At 38.7% G+C, this 15,419-nt stretch overlaps 1 protein-coding gene across 2 annotated transcripts in view; it reads right to left on the reverse strand.

Moving 5' to 3' along the window:
* Positions 1–41: 41 nt before the first annotated feature.
* The window catches only part of METAP2 (methionyl aminopeptidase 2), a 32,811-nt gene continuing 17,433 nt past the window's right edge, over positions 42–15,419 (reverse strand). For both annotated transcript variants that reach the window (XM_053582600.1, XM_053582601.1), the window contains exons 5-11: positions 13,433–13,594; positions 10,835–11,016; positions 9,760–9,854; positions 7,107–7,203; positions 2,452–2,555; positions 1,855–1,970; positions 42–728 (exon numbers count right to left, since the gene is read on the reverse strand). In XM_053582600.1, coding sequence (XP_053438575.1) covers positions 476–728; positions 1,855–1,970; positions 2,452–2,555; positions 7,107–7,203; positions 9,760–9,854; positions 10,835–11,016; positions 13,433–13,594 — 1,009 coding nt within the window. In that variant the 3' untranslated portion in view covers positions 42–475. The remainder of the gene's footprint in view (positions 729–1,854; positions 1,971–2,451; positions 2,556–7,106; positions 7,204–9,759; positions 9,855–10,834; positions 11,017–13,432; positions 13,595–15,419) is intronic.

A 15,419-nucleotide genomic window follows, 5' to 3' on the forward strand; every position in this document is an offset into this window, starting at 1 on the left:
TCTTGTCCAGAATCATAACCACAGACATTGAAATGTAGCTGTCAGATCTGAAAATGTCTTTATTTTTTTTAGAAAATGGATTCCAGGAAGGTTAAAAAGCAATACCAGAGTATAGATGCAGAATTGGATGTAGTCATTGAAAGCATTCAAGTAAGAATATGGCAATATAAATATCCAAAAAGCATCCCTTAGGTGTTCAAAACAAAATGTTTAAGTCATTCCTAACTAATTTGAGCTTTATAGCATTTCCTAGACAGGAGAAGGTAAAACAGTTAACATTTGAAAAGTCCTGAAAGCTTTTTCCTTCGTTAATTAGACCGTTTGCCTTCGATCAAATTCCTTCTTTTTTAACATGAATACAAAGTATTATATAGGTCCACAGTTAAAACAGACAACATGTTGCAAATTAATTCTGGTATAATGTATTCCAACAAAGCTTAGAAAATAAAGATGTTGAGGTGGCTTTGGACTAAGTTTAATAGTCATCTCCTCTGCTGACAACTTCTTTGCATGTTGGACGCAACAGTATGGTATGTTCAAACTGCGCTGTATATGATCCTTTAATGTCACATAATGGTGGATATGGATCTACAATGCCCAAGTCACACAGATTCTTCAGAGCCATCAAATATTTACTTTCTCCCAAGCGATCAAGCCATCTGCGGCAGAAGGCAAGGGTGCCAAAGTTTTCATTGATGACATTTAACAAGTGTTTTGTTCTTGGAAGCCTAAGAGGAGTAAATCCAAGATTAATAGTTGGAAGAGTCACCAGTTTATTGCCCCCATTAAGAAAAACCCAAACCATACCTGTGTCTTAGTAATTAAAGTTCAAAAACTTTTGTTGCTCTTTCAACACTCAAAAGCCAGAATTTATAAACGTCAATAATACCTAATTACAGATGGCGGCTGAATTAGGAAACGAGCAGGAGGCCATCTTACAGCATTTATGTGTCCATGCATGTGTGTTAAATTCCCACTACATATTCATCTAGAGAGTGGCATCATAGGAATTTCCTGTGTGTACATCAAGTTCAAACAAAAACCTAAACATACAAGGAGGCATAAATCCCGGTTTCAATCATCTCCAAAAGTAAAAAATTCAATGTAAATTGAAATATGAAGTTTACCAGTGGGAAAACAATAAGAACAAAAACTAGGAATGCTAGCAAATAATCTCTGATGTTACTATATTATGAAGCTGGATTTAAAGAGAATACTTGCCTACATACATTATTTTCATCTCAGGCCAATTTTCTTTTTTTGCTGTACTAAAGAAACCCACAGAACTTATTAGGCTACAGAACTATACATTTATGAATGTATCTCACCTTGTATGTAAGTCACTTTAAAAAATACTGTCAATGGCTGAACGCCTGTAGCTCAAGCAGCTAGGGCACCAGCCACATACACCGAAGCCAGCAGGTTCGAATCCAGCCCAGGCTTACCAAACAACAGTGACAGCTACAACCAAAAAATAGCCCAGCGTTTGTGGTGGGTGCCTGTAGTCCCAGCAACTTGGGAGGCTGAGGCAAGAGAATCGCTTAAGCCCAAGAGTTTGAGGTTGTTGTGAGCTGTGACGCCACAGAACTCTACCCAGGGCGACAGCCTGAGAATCTGTCTCAAAAAAAATTAAAATAAGCATGTATTCTATATTGCCCAATTGAATGTCCATTTAGATTACGGATTGCTTTCACTGTCATAATAAATAGGGAAGTAAGTTATCCACAATATTTAGAAGCACAAATAAAATAAATACTGTCAAACTGGAAGAAATGCTCGTTAGTCATATAAAATCAAGAGTAAAAAGAAATGCTAACTCCATAAGTGGCTGTGGAAAAAAATTAGTCTTCTCACCTTATCGGCACATGGCCAACATCAAAATTTTTCATGTAATGTGAACATTCCATGTCATCATGAACAACACCTTTTCCCGTACTACCAAAGGTTTCAATTGCATACACTTCTCCTTCCTAAAAAATATGTAAAGGTCAAGGGGAGAGAAGAAAAAACTACTACTCACAATTAGTATCTCTTGACTTATGAGCTGATAAAAGCAGCAACATGAAATAGCCCTTGGCAGTCCTTATCCAACCTCTCCCTGCATAGCACTTTCTGGGCTTTCTGCCTCCTCCTACTAAAATTCAGGTTTTATATGGGCAGGGAATTTTGTTCATTATACGTCCGGTGCCTACTAAAGAGAATGGCACTAGAAAATGTTCAATAAATATTCATCAAATTTGAATAAACAATCCTTTTTCAGCTGGAACTTTCATAGCTCATTTGGCTCTGGTCTGACCCAGACACCATATGCACAAATAGCCGATTCCTATCAGGGTGAGGATGAATGGCAAGCTATTTTGATCAACATACTATGTACTTAATTATCACTACCTTTTGTTTAGAGGAAAAATAAAATCAATGTTTTTCACAGATGTGTTATAATACACATACCTCCATTCTTGTTGCCTCTCCTCCTTTCACAATGGGCACTGTTTTCCCAGCATGTATTCTATATTGCCCAATTGAATGTCCATTCAGATTACGGATTGGTTTCACTGTCATAATAAATAGGGAAGTAAGTTGTACACAATGTTTAGAAGCACAAAGCGTCTCTTGGCCTTTTTGTAGAATTCAAGCATTTATGTAAAAACAACATATGGCTCTACTAAATAACCTTAAATTAAGGTACTTAAATACATATAACCTGAAACTTAGCAAATTATAAAAAGCAGTTTATTGCAGTGTTATTGATTAAATACTAGAAGTGAGTAAGGGAATATGGAAAAAAAAAAGTTAGAGGGTTAGGAAACAATGGGGTCAGCTAAGTAAGTACCATTACTCAATAAAAAATGAGGCCAAGGTCCAGTTATATAAATACTGTTCTATTCCATATAGTTCAAAATTAAATATAAACTATTTAAGGATACATAATTAGACAGTAAAGACATTAAGAAACGCAAATGTAAATACTTTCATACTTGGGGGTACTTGGTAAGCTAAATTTACCTACCATTCAGACAGCATTGCTGTTTCTCTAAGACATGGCAAACTGACCACACAAATGGTAGGCAGAAGGCTGCTGTCATTGGAAAAGGGCACATGGGTACTATGGTTTGATTTTGTCCACCCTTAGAAGATGGGGCTTAATGGGAGGTGTATGGGTCACGGGGGTACTGCCCTCCTGAATGACTCCTTATCTCAGGAGTTGACTTCTTTATAAAAGGATGAGTTTGGCCCCCTCTTGCTCTCGCAAGCCTTCACTCTGCCCTTCTGCCTACTGCCACAGGAGACGCAGCAATAAAGCCCTGACCTCTCAATTTTAGACTTCACAGCCTCCAGAACTATGAGAAATATATTTCTGTTCTTTTCTTTATAAATTACCTAGTGTCAGGGATTCTGTTATAGCACCACAAAACAGACTAAGATAATAAGATGGAGGGGCTTCTGAAATGTGGTAATGCCCTATTTCTCAAGTGGTGAGGTTATATAGCTTTTGCCACTGAGAAGCTGAATTTTTATGCTTTATGTATTTTAAGTGTTAATTATATCTCACAATTTAAAAGTTAAAATTGAGCTCTGTAGTTTAAGAATCTTCAGTATAAGCTACTTCTAGTACAGAATTAGGTGGCAAGATTTATTTCAAATCTCTTAACAGTGAAACAATAACAATATACTATATTACAAATTTAGAGGGGTAGCAAAGAAAGACAAAACCTTGATTGGCTCTTCAAAAAAACCTTCTGATATAAATGCATAAAGGTTATAGCAAAATGGAGTCAGTAATGTTTTAAGAAAATCCTGACAGCCAGGAGCAGTGGCTCACAATTGTAATCCTAACACTCTGGGAGGCCAAGGTGGGAGGACCGCTAGAGCCCAGGAGTTTGAGACTAGCCTGACCAAAAGTGAGACCCCATCTCTGTTAAAAATAGAGACATTAGGGCGGTGCCAATAGCTTAGTGGGTAGGGCGCCAGCCACATATACTGAGGCTGGCAGGTTCGAACACAGCCCAGGCCAGTTAAAACAACAATGACAAGTGCAACAACAACAAAAAATAGCTGGGCGTTGTGGCAGGTGCCTGTTGTTCTAGCTACTTGGGAGGCTGAAGCAAGAGTATCACTTAAGCCCAAGAGTTTAAGGTTGCTGTGAGCTGTGACATCACAGTACTCTACCCAGGGCAACAGCTTGAGACTCTGTCTCAAAAAAAAAAAAAATTATAAAACTAAAAATAGAGAAATTAGTCAGGTGTCCACGGCAGGGGCCTGTATTTCTAGCTACTTGGGGGGCTCAGCCCTGGAGTTTGACATTGCAGTAAGCTATGAAGACACCACTGCACTGCGTCTAAGAGTGAGATGGTCTCAAAAACAAAAGAAATCCTGACAAATAGAGGGGAGGAAAAGCCATTAAGTGAGGGTTCTCATGCTTATATGTCTGATAACAAAAAGACTACAGAAACCACTGCCTTACACAAAAAACTTATATCACAAACTTACACAAAAAACATTTCTGCAAGGCCATATGCCTAGCAGTTCAACTGCCTATCTAACCTTGGACTGGCATCACCTTTATTATTGATCTTTGTAGCCATGTATAATTATTTCAAAACAACTGTCATCCACTTTGGTTTTTTTCCTTTAAAAGCCTCTGTGTCTTCCTTTAATTCCTGAATATGCACATAGTTTACAGTGGCATGTGCACTATTATTGCAATGCTCTAGATTTTGGAGAGTCTCTCAACGTTACTTAGGTTGACAAATGCTAAACTAAATTTATTTTGAAATAAGACAGCATTACTGTTTCTCCAAGATCTGGCAAACTGACCCCACAAGCCAAATCAACATTGATATCCCAAAGGAGGTGGGAGGATTGACACAGAATAGAAGAAGAATTCTTCAAAGAACAGAGATAAAATAATAAGGAAGATGGGGTTTTCTTAATGTAACATGGCAAAAGCTAAGGGATGTTAGGCCTATTTGGCTACTTTTCTTATCAATTACTTATCAAGTTAAGTAACTTCCTGAAAAGGAAAAAAAGATTTCAGAGGAACCTGAATAAGCTCTTTATTTGTGGCACCAATCCCAGAACTAGGGCAGGAAGAGAGGAATGATAAATATTTGTTAATACTTAATAAATTTCAGGTACTGTACAAAATTTACATTTCCGAAAAACAAATCAGATATTATTAATCCCTTTACAGTTTAAGAATCTAGGGTGCTCAAAGGCTACCGAGTTCAGAGTTAGACTTGACCACAAAACATGTTTTCTTCATTATCCGCAATATTTCCTATCCAAATGCAAGTAGCTTTAGAGCATTTTGCTTTGCACTGATGTTCATAAGAGAGGAGATATGCTAGCAAAGAAAACCTAAAAACCAAAGTAGTAATGCGTTTAAAGTACAAATGAAAAAAGAAAGTTCACGGGATTCAAGCAGGAAGAAGGGAAATGAAACCATGAATGACACACTAGAGAAATACAAAGAATTATCTTGATATAAAAATCTCAAAATGAAAAAGCATATGTATTAGAAATAAACTAAATGAAAGCATAGTAAAGTAAATGAAAGAGGTGGAAAGAAAAAGAGTAGCTGTTTAAGAGTGTAAGATTAGTTACAAAATTCAGTATTTGGACACAAAAGATTGCTGAGGAGGTGAATGTCAGTGAGTTGGTCAGGGAACTAGTGATGCCTGAGTGTTAATTACCCATATAGATACTAAAGCCATCCAGAATCCCAGCAGAAGTTAGAACAGTGGCAGGTGTCAAAGTCACAAATGAACGCATAAGGACAGGCACTGTCAGGTCTCAGAGGAAAAACCACTCCTAAACTTGGTAGAAACACAATAGTTTATAATTGGCAATAGGGAATGCAAAGAATGCCAAATGTTGTGAATTTATTGAGGGGCAAGGAAGCAAAGTGAGAATTTCCACTCATAAGTCTATAAAGGTGTGACAAGCCACTGGGATTACAGTGACTCTGTAATCCCAATACACTGGGAGGCTGAGGCAAGAGGATCACCTGAGGCTGTAAGTTTGAGATCAGCCTGGAAAACAATGTAAGACCTCATCTCTTGGCAAAAAAAAAAAAAAAAAAAGGCCAGCCATGGTGGCATGTGCCTATAATCCCAGCCATTTTGGGAGGCTGAGGCAGGCAGGAGGATCACTTGAGCCCAGATGTTCAAGGTTGCAGTGAGGTAAGGATCATGCCACTGTACTCCAGCCTGGGCAACAGAATAAGATCCTGTCCCTTAAAAAAAAAAAAAGAAGAAGAAGAAAATGAAGAAAAGAAAGAGGATTCAACTAAAGGAAATATTCTGTAAGAAAGTTCATAGAGCAGGAATACAGACAGTAATAAACATAGATGAAGGAGAATGGTGGCTGGGGGATGGCAGACAAACCAGGGAACTGGAGGGCTGGACTAACAGAGATGAATGAAGGCAAAGGTAATTGGGAATATATACCTAAGGCAGTGCTAGGAAAGATTAAGAGGCAAAGAGACTTGAGAATTAAAGGGTCACACAAGGAATTAACTGCCATCCAAATTCTGAATGTGTCTCAAGGAAAAAATGTGGGGCAGCGCCTGTGGCGCAGTGGGTAGAGTGCTGGCCCCATATAACAAGGGTGGCCGGTTTGAACGTGGCCCTGGTCAAACTGCAACAAAAAATAGCCAGGCGTTCAGGCAGGCACCTGTAGTCCCAGCTACTTGGGAGGCTGAGGCAAGAGAATCACCTAACCCCAGGAGCTGGAGGCTACTGTAAACTGACACTCTACTGAGGGCAATAAAATGAGACTCTGTCTCTTAGAAAGAAAAAGAAAAAAGAAAAATGTTAGTTAAGTCACAAATGGAAAGGGTCGCTAGCTTCTCTGGAGCCTTGATGTGACTAGTCATAGAAAACTTCGTCCATATTTTGCCTACCTTAGGATATTTCTCCAGGTGTCTTATCAGCTAGTTCCCAGTTAGCGATCACAGTACTATCATGCTCTGACTAGGTCATTTCCCCTGCTTCCCTTCTTTTATTCCCAAAATATAAACATGAAGCAGCTGACACAAAGAAAGCACGCAATACTAGTTTATAAACTTAATTTCAAAATAAGACATAATTTTAAAAATATACCTTGATATGTCTTCCCATCTATTTCAACTTCATAGGATTCCATAACTTCTTGGATGGCCTCCCCAACATCACATAGACGAACATCAATTCCAGCACACTAAAAAAATATCATGCATATTTTGTTACTTAAAGTGTAAACTTTTATAGCAATTTACTTTCTTAACCTTTTAAAATAAGAGACAATCAGAAAAACTGATTTGGAATGTAACTTCCTATGTAACAGACTTTGGGGAGAAGTTTGGGAAGATGACAGATTAGTAAACAGCAAGAATCTATCTCCCCAGCTAGACAAGAACTGTGCTAGGAATCTAAAGTCTACACAAGGCTTGTAACCTACAGGGGCAGGATCATGTGGTCAAGTGCAGTTAATCTCCCTCAGTCTTAGCTCTTAGAATAGTAGCAGTGCTATTTCATCCTGCACCATAAGCTCAATGGCTGGCAGCACATGTTCGTGGAGCAACCTGCACACAACCTGGGGGAGCCTGGTGAAAAGGAAAAGCTTGATACTGGGAATCTATGCTCTGATCCCTGATTGCTGCTTCTCATCACAGACCTGCAGACCAAGAGGTGGGTGGCCATTGTTGCACCTCCCTTTATACTTGCAAATCCCTGGCACTCACTACCCCTCTGGCTAAAGTGACTTCAAGGAAATTTAAAAGGCCAGTACCCTTCCTTCTCTCATTTCATTTTTTTCTTTTCTCCCTTTTGGGAGTCAGACATTAAAGACTAGGACATTCAAAAACAGTTGCACGTGTGAGAGAAATTCAAAAGTGAGCACACAAGCCCAGGGCAAGGTGCAGGCTCAGAAAAGACCTGAGGACACCTTAAGTTTACACCTCAGGTGGACTCTTAATAGGCAGAGACAGCCTACAAGAATAAAAACTAAAAAACCCCAGAACACTAGCAAACCCTTGGGAAGAAGAAGAATGTGATTTCCAGAGTCATCAAATTACATGCAAATATATAATATTACACAAAAAAAATCACAAGGCATGTAAAAAAAAAAAAAAAAACCAGGAAAGAACATCCATTCAAAGGAAAGGGAAAAAGACAAAAACAAAATTCCATGCAAAAGACCTGACAGCAGATCTAGACAGACTTCAAAACAATTCTCTTCAAGAAAAAAAAAAAAACTGTAAAGAAAATGAAAATATCAAGAGATGGAAAGCCTAAAAGAAACTACAAATTCTAGAGCTTAAAAGTATGTTAACTGAAATAAAAAATTCATTAGAGGAATTCAAAGTATTTGAGCAAACCAGACAGAAGTAAGGAATCAGAGGACTTAAACAATAAATCAACTAGATCTAACAGACGCATATAGAACACTCTACCCAATAACATAGGATATACATTCTTCTTGCCCACGGAACATTCCCAAGATAGATTATCTGTTAGGCCACAAATTACGACTCAAATAGATTTTAAAAGATAAGTAGCGACCAAGTGCAGTAGTTCATACCTGTAATACTAGCACTCAGGGACGCCAAGGCAGGTAAATCACTGAAGCTCAGGAGTTTGAGGCCAGCCTAAGCAAGAGTGAGACCTCACTAAAAATAGAAAAACTAGCCAGGCACTGTGATAGGCACCTGTAGTCTCAGCTACTTAGGAGGTTGAGGCAAGCGAATCACTTGAGCCCAAGAGTTTGAGGTTGCTGTGAGATGTGGTGCCATGGCACTCTACCTACCCAGGGTGACAGAGTAAAACTCTGTCTCAAAAAAAAAAAAAAAGGGATATTATACAAAGTATCTTCAACCACAATGGCAGGGTGGTGATAGATAGAAATTAGTAACAGGGCTCCACACCTGTAGCTCAGCAGCTAGGGCACCAGCCACATACACCTGAGCTGGTGGGTTCGAATCCAGCCTAGGCCTGCCAAACAACAATGACAACTACAACCAAAAAATAGCTAGGTGTTGTGGCGGGCGCCTATAGTCCCAGCAACTTAGGAGGCTGAGGCAAGAGAATCGCTTAAGCCCAAGAGTTTGAGGTTGCTGTGAGCTGTGACACCACTGAGAGCTGTGACAGCACCGCACACTACCCAGAGTGACAGCTTGAGACTCTGTCTCAAAAAAAGAAATCAGTAATAGGAAGAAAACTGGAAAATTCATAGGATTGTAGAAATTAAACAAGACACTCTCTTAAACAACCAATGGAACAAAGAACAAATCACAAGGGAAAGCAAAAAAAGAAAACATAACATACCAAACATTAAGGGACACAGTGAAAAACAGCTAAGGGGGAAATTTTTTTCTTTTTTTTGAGACACAGTCTCACTTTGTAGCTCCCAGTAGTGTGCAGGCGATCCACTGAGGCTCAGTCCCCAGAGTGCTAGGATTATAGGTGTGAGCCACCACCCCAGGCCCCTGGGAGAAATTTTTAAATGCTTACATTATAAAAACAAAATAGATCGTAACAGTGTTCTTCCTGTTACTTCCATCTATTTGCTTTGAGACTATCTCAAAAAAAAAGAAAAGGTGAAGATGCTAAGTTACTGATGTATATTTTACCTCAGTAAAAAAATTTAAAAAGATTCTAAAGACAATAGACCAGCTTTATTCACCTTTGGTAATACCCAAAGATGTAAAACATGCTAAAAAGTACTTATTGCTGCAGTACTTTTAAGTTAAATAAAGGGTGCTTACAGTTCACATACCTTTATTCCAGTATTGGTAGCATCCTTTACAGCTTTTAATAACGTATCATATTTGGGATTAAAAGTGACAGTAAAAGCACAGTCAATAATCCTACCTGAAAGAGAAAATTAAGTTTACTTAGCAGCTAGTCAATTTACCTACTTTATAGCATTTACTCTATTAACCTTGCTAGTTAACAGGAAAACAGAATAATGGGCTCGAATAAAGTAAAAAGTACATATAAAAGATTTTCATATCACTCCAAGACTGTACCAATTCTGGGCTCACCTACAATGTTGTATGAACATATAAATGGAGGACAGAGGAAAATGTACAGGACCAAAGGGCCCTAAATTTAAAGAAACCTCACATAAGCAGTTAATCTAAGCTAGCTTTCTAGACTATTAAGTGAAATAACAAATCATTTTTCTAACAGAGTTTTGGGGAGAATTTAGAAAAGCAAACATGCATAAAAAGGTTGATAAACTTAAAAGTTCTACATAAATGTTTGTTGTTGTTACTCAAATAATGTATGAAAATAATGATCTCAATGAAGAAATATAGGATTGTATTTTTCATGCTGCGATACAGAAGGTAAAAAAAAACCACAATTACCTAACAGTTTTCATTTTATTCCATTCACTTCACAGAATGCTTCACAGTAAATGTAAATTTCTTTTTTTTAAGACAGAGTCTCACTATGTTGCCCTCCTTAGAGTGCCATGACATCACAGCTCACAGCAACCTCAAACTCTTGGGCTTAAGCGATTCTCTTGCCTCAGCCTCCCAAGTAGCTGGGACTACAGGCACCTGCCAAAATGCCCAGCTATTTTTTTTTGTTGCAGTTGTCATTGTTTAGCCAGCCAAGGCTGGGGTTCAAACCCACCAGTCTCAGTGCATGTGGCTGGCACCATAACCACTGTGCTACGGGCCAGAGCCAGTAAATGTAAATCTTAAAATCAACCTCAAGACAACTCTACTTGAAAGTGAAAATAATAAAACTTGGGAGTTGAGTATTTACTGCTCTAACAGAGATAAAAACTAGAGGGTTTTTTTTGGGGGGATGGGGGGCAGGAATTTTTTTCAAGAACTCACCACTTATGTGTGTTCCAAAATCTATCTTACAGATGTCATCATACTGTAATACTGTTGTGTCACCAGCATTGGGAGTATAATGGGCAGCACAGTTATTGAGAGAACACCCAGTAGGAAATGCCAGGCCTGCATTTAATCCATTCTCTTTTATCAATTTGCGTGAACAGTCTTCTAACTTTTCACTAAAATAAAAAAGAGAATCTGTTTGCTTTTACATTCTTATCCTTATATACCTTATAGGTAATCAAGTCCAGAAATCTTAAATTACTGTTTTCTGAGAACTCTTCTTCTTCTTTTTGAGACAGGGTCTTACTTTGTCACCTTTGGTAGAGTGCCATAGCATCACAGCTCACAGCAACCTCAAACTCTTGGACTCGAGCGATTCTCTTGCCTCAGCCTCAGCCTCCCAAGTAGCTGGAACTACAGGAGCCCGCCACAACACCCAGCTATTTTTAGAGACGAGGTCCCATTCTGGCTCAGGCTGGTCTCAAACCTGTGAGCTCAGGCAATCTACCTGCCTCTCAAGAGCTAGGATGACAGGCATGAGCCGTGCGTGCCTGGCCCAATGAATTATTATTAAAAAAAGGATTTTTTTTAAATTACCCTCTGGGAATGATCTGAACATAAATAAACACTTCCTGAATGTAAATAACATTTCTCTGATGCTATAAAACAGCTCATCTCTAAAAGACAAGGAATCTGACTCCACTAGAAACCTGGAGAAAACATAATTCACTTTTAACTTAGTTTACTAGAAATCTGAGTTAGATTAACTTAAACGCTGATTTTATTCATGTTGCATATTTTTATAATTGTTGGAATCAGCAAATTAGGTTGTCTTTTATACTAAACATTTCTCAAAAAGTAAAATGAGAAAAATAATTAACTTTTTTTTTTTTTGGAGACAGTCTCACTATGCCGCCCTCAGTAGAGTGCTGTGGCACCACAGCTCACAGCAACCTCAAACTCTTGGGCTTGAACGATTCTCTTGCCTCAGCCTCCCAAGCAGCTAGGACTACAGGTGCCCGCCACAACACCCAGCTTTTTTTTTTCTTTTTCTTTTTGATTGCAGATGTCATTGTTTAGCAGACCCTGACTGGGCTTGAACCCACCAGCCTCAGTAGATGTGGCTGAGCTACGGGCACCGAGCCAAGAAATAATTAACTTTTATTGGCTTCTTCAATTCATTATAATTATAGTAACCTCCATAGCTGACCACCTCCCTATAACTGAAAACCTCAAGTTGACCTAATTTTCACAGACCAGACATGGACTGCATTATTATCAGTACAGCAAGCCTGGTTTTTGTTGACCAGTTTGTTATAGTCCTGCCGATGGTCAGCATACAGAAGTTCTACTGTGTGTTTTGTCTCCGAGAATTTTTGTTTGTTTTTCTGTTTTGTTTTGTTTGAGACAGTCTTACTTTGTCGCCCTCAGTAGAGTGCCCTAGTGTCACAGCTCACAGCAACCTCAAACTCTTGGGCTTAAGCAATTCTCTTGCCTCAGTGTCCCAAGCAGCTAGGACTACAGGTGCCCACCACAACACCCAGCTACTCTTTTGTTGTAGTTGTCTTTGTTATTTGGCAGGCCCGGGCCAGGTTCGAACCCACCATCCCTGGTGTATGTGGCCTGCACCCCTACCTGCTGAACTACAGGTGCCTAGCCGGTCTCTAAGAATTTTTAATTTATTTTGTTTTTATTATTATTATTTTTTTTTTTTTGGAGACAAGAGTCTCACTGTGTTGCCTAGCCTGGAGAGTCATGGCATCAGCCTAACTCACAGCAACCGCAAACTCCTGTGCTCAAGCAATCCTCCTGCCTCAGCCTCCCTAGTAGCTGGGACTACAGGTGCCCACTACTACATCCAGCTAATTGTTCTATTTTTAGTAGAAATGAGGTCTTGCTCTTGCTCAGACTAGTCTGAAACTGGAGCTTAAGCAATTCTCCTACCTCTGTCTCCCAAAGTGCAAGGATTACATGGTTACAGACACGAAACACTACACCTGGCCAAGAATTTTTATTTCCTAATATGAATTGTTAGATGGCAAAATAGCAGATTCCCAGGTAGTTGAATCAGTAACAAGTGCATGTGCACTTAAGAGTGTACATGTGTCCTAGCATTCTGTGAGGCCAAGGAATGTAGATTGCTTGAGCTCAGGAGTTTAAGGCCAGCCTGAGCAAGAAGGAAACCCTGTCTCTACCAAAAATAGACAAAAACTAGTAGGGTGTTATGGTGGGCAGCTGGAGTCTCAGCTAATTGGGAGGCTGAGGCAAGAAGATCACTTAAGTCCAAGAGTTTGAGGTTGCTGTGAGCTATGACACCGGAACTCTCTACACAGGGCAAAAGAGTGAGACTCTGCCTTAAAAAATAAAAAACAAGACAAAAAAAAAGTTTACATGTGCATTAAATAGGGTGAGTACATGTATGTTCCTCTTAAAGTTTTCTCATTACAGGGACACTACAATAACTAAGAAAATACTTCTACAACCTTTACTTTTAGCAAAGTGGTAATGAAAGCCAAACATTACAAGTGAAGAGTTAGTATTTATAAAAATCATTATTTTTATCATGTTCTTATAAAAACATATTCCTTTTACCAGATTTCTATCATTGTCATCCCAGGCTTGATCCAGCTCATAACATATTTTCTAACTTGTCGATGTGCTTCTGCAGCTTCTCGAAAATCATTCCAAATCTCTTCACTGGCTTGATCTAAAGCTTTCTTTTCTTCACTTGTAGTTCTCCAAGCAGCTGTTCGCCTTTAGAGTAGGCATAGTATTAAGTATTAGTCATTTAAAAAAAAGAAGAACAAGCATAAAAGTTGAAGGAGACAATATACTAAGTAATATAAGACATTTTAGATAAAGAAAAAATATTACATATTCAGTTTCTTTACATCAACAGTTTCTGAAATAAAGTCATATATACTTGCACTCAACCCAAATCAAGTTAATATTTTTGTAACACTCAGGGGGAAAAAACTAAGTGAGATTTTATTCACAGGAAACCTAATAGAATGCCAACAAACAATAGTAAGAAAGGAAAGAACCAGAAAAGTCAGAAAAGAGCCCTAGAGACAAAGCAAGTGACAAAAAAAAAAAAAATCATCCTTCCACTTCTTTTTTTTTTTGTGGTTTTTGGCCAGGGCTGGGTTTGAACCCACCACCTCCGGCATATGGGACCAGCACCCTACCCCTTTGAGCCACAGGCACCGCCCCTGCATAGCTAGTTTAAAAGCACTATTTGCCATATACATGAAAACCTTTTTAAAATGTATGCTTTTGACCCCGAAATAATTAAAATGCAGGCAGATGTGACACAAATTCCTTCCTTTAAAAACGGGTACTTACTAAAGAGTAAAAAAATAAAACATGTTCTAAGTTTGCCTATAAAAAGAAACTACAGTTGATTCCCAATTGATAAAACTTTTTATAGAATAGTATCAGTTAGTCAATGTAGATGGATGATAGAATTAGAAACCCACCATTTTGCAGTTCCCAGTGAAATAACTGATAAAGCAAGGAATATCAACAGATATTAAAATAATTAGGTGAAAGGTTGCTAAGAAAAGGATATTCCAGTGATACCAAAGTACCCCACAGATTACTCAGAAACTGCAAAAAGAAAAAAGCACCTTTAAAAGAAAAAAAAAAAAAAAACAGCTGGCTGTCACATTAACTAAAGAGATCAAACACAGTAAAACTAATAAGACAGCCTGACATTATATTTAATACAACAGAATACGAAGGTCACAAACACTTGCATCTGTCGAGAATGCTTAATCTAAATCTAACTTAAGCCTGTTAATACCTAGCTCCAGTTTAAAGAAAATACAGAAATAAAGGAAAAAGTTTAACACTATCACAAGGAAATAACTGAAGAAATTCCCAGAATGTGAGATATTCCACAACTGCCTGGTTTCTTCAAAATGGAGAGAAAGAAAAGAAAGGTAGGGATTCTAACCATATGCAATACATGAACCTCGACTGAATTCTGGTTTTGTAATACAAACGAGCATTGCCATAACTATTAAAAATTGGTTTCAGGCAAGAACAGTGGCTCATGACTGTAATCCTAGCAGTCTGGGAGGCCTGATTTCTACTAAAAATAGAAAAAACACTAGTCGGGCATGTAGAGGGCACCTGTACTCCCAGCTACTCAGGAGGTTGAGGCAAGAGGATCACTTGAACTCTGGAGTTTGAGGTTGCTATGAGCTATGACGCCATAGCACTCTACCCAGGGTGACAGAGTGAGACCCTGTCTCAAAAATAAAAAAACACTTTTTTTTTTTTTTTGCAGTTTTTGGCCAGGGCCGGGTTTGAACCTGCCACCTCCAGTATATGGGGCCAGAGCCCTACTCCTTTGAGCCACAGGCGCCACCCCAAAAATACTGTTTTCAAAAAATTTTAATGATGTAGGAAATGCACCGAGTATTTTTTTTCCTTTTTTGAGATAAGAGTCTCACTTTGTCACCCTCGGTAGAGTGCCATCAGAGCTCACAGCAACCTCAAACTCTTGGGCTCAAGTGATCCTCTTGCCTTAGCCTCCCAAGTAGCTGGGACAACAGGTGCCCGCCATAATGCC

Source organism: Nycticebus coucang, chromosome 3 (assembly GCF_027406575.1).
Source record: "Nycticebus coucang isolate mNycCou1 chromosome 3, mNycCou1.pri, whole genome shotgun sequence".
NCBI lineage: Eukaryota > Metazoa > Chordata > Mammalia > Primates > Lorisidae > Nycticebus > Nycticebus coucang.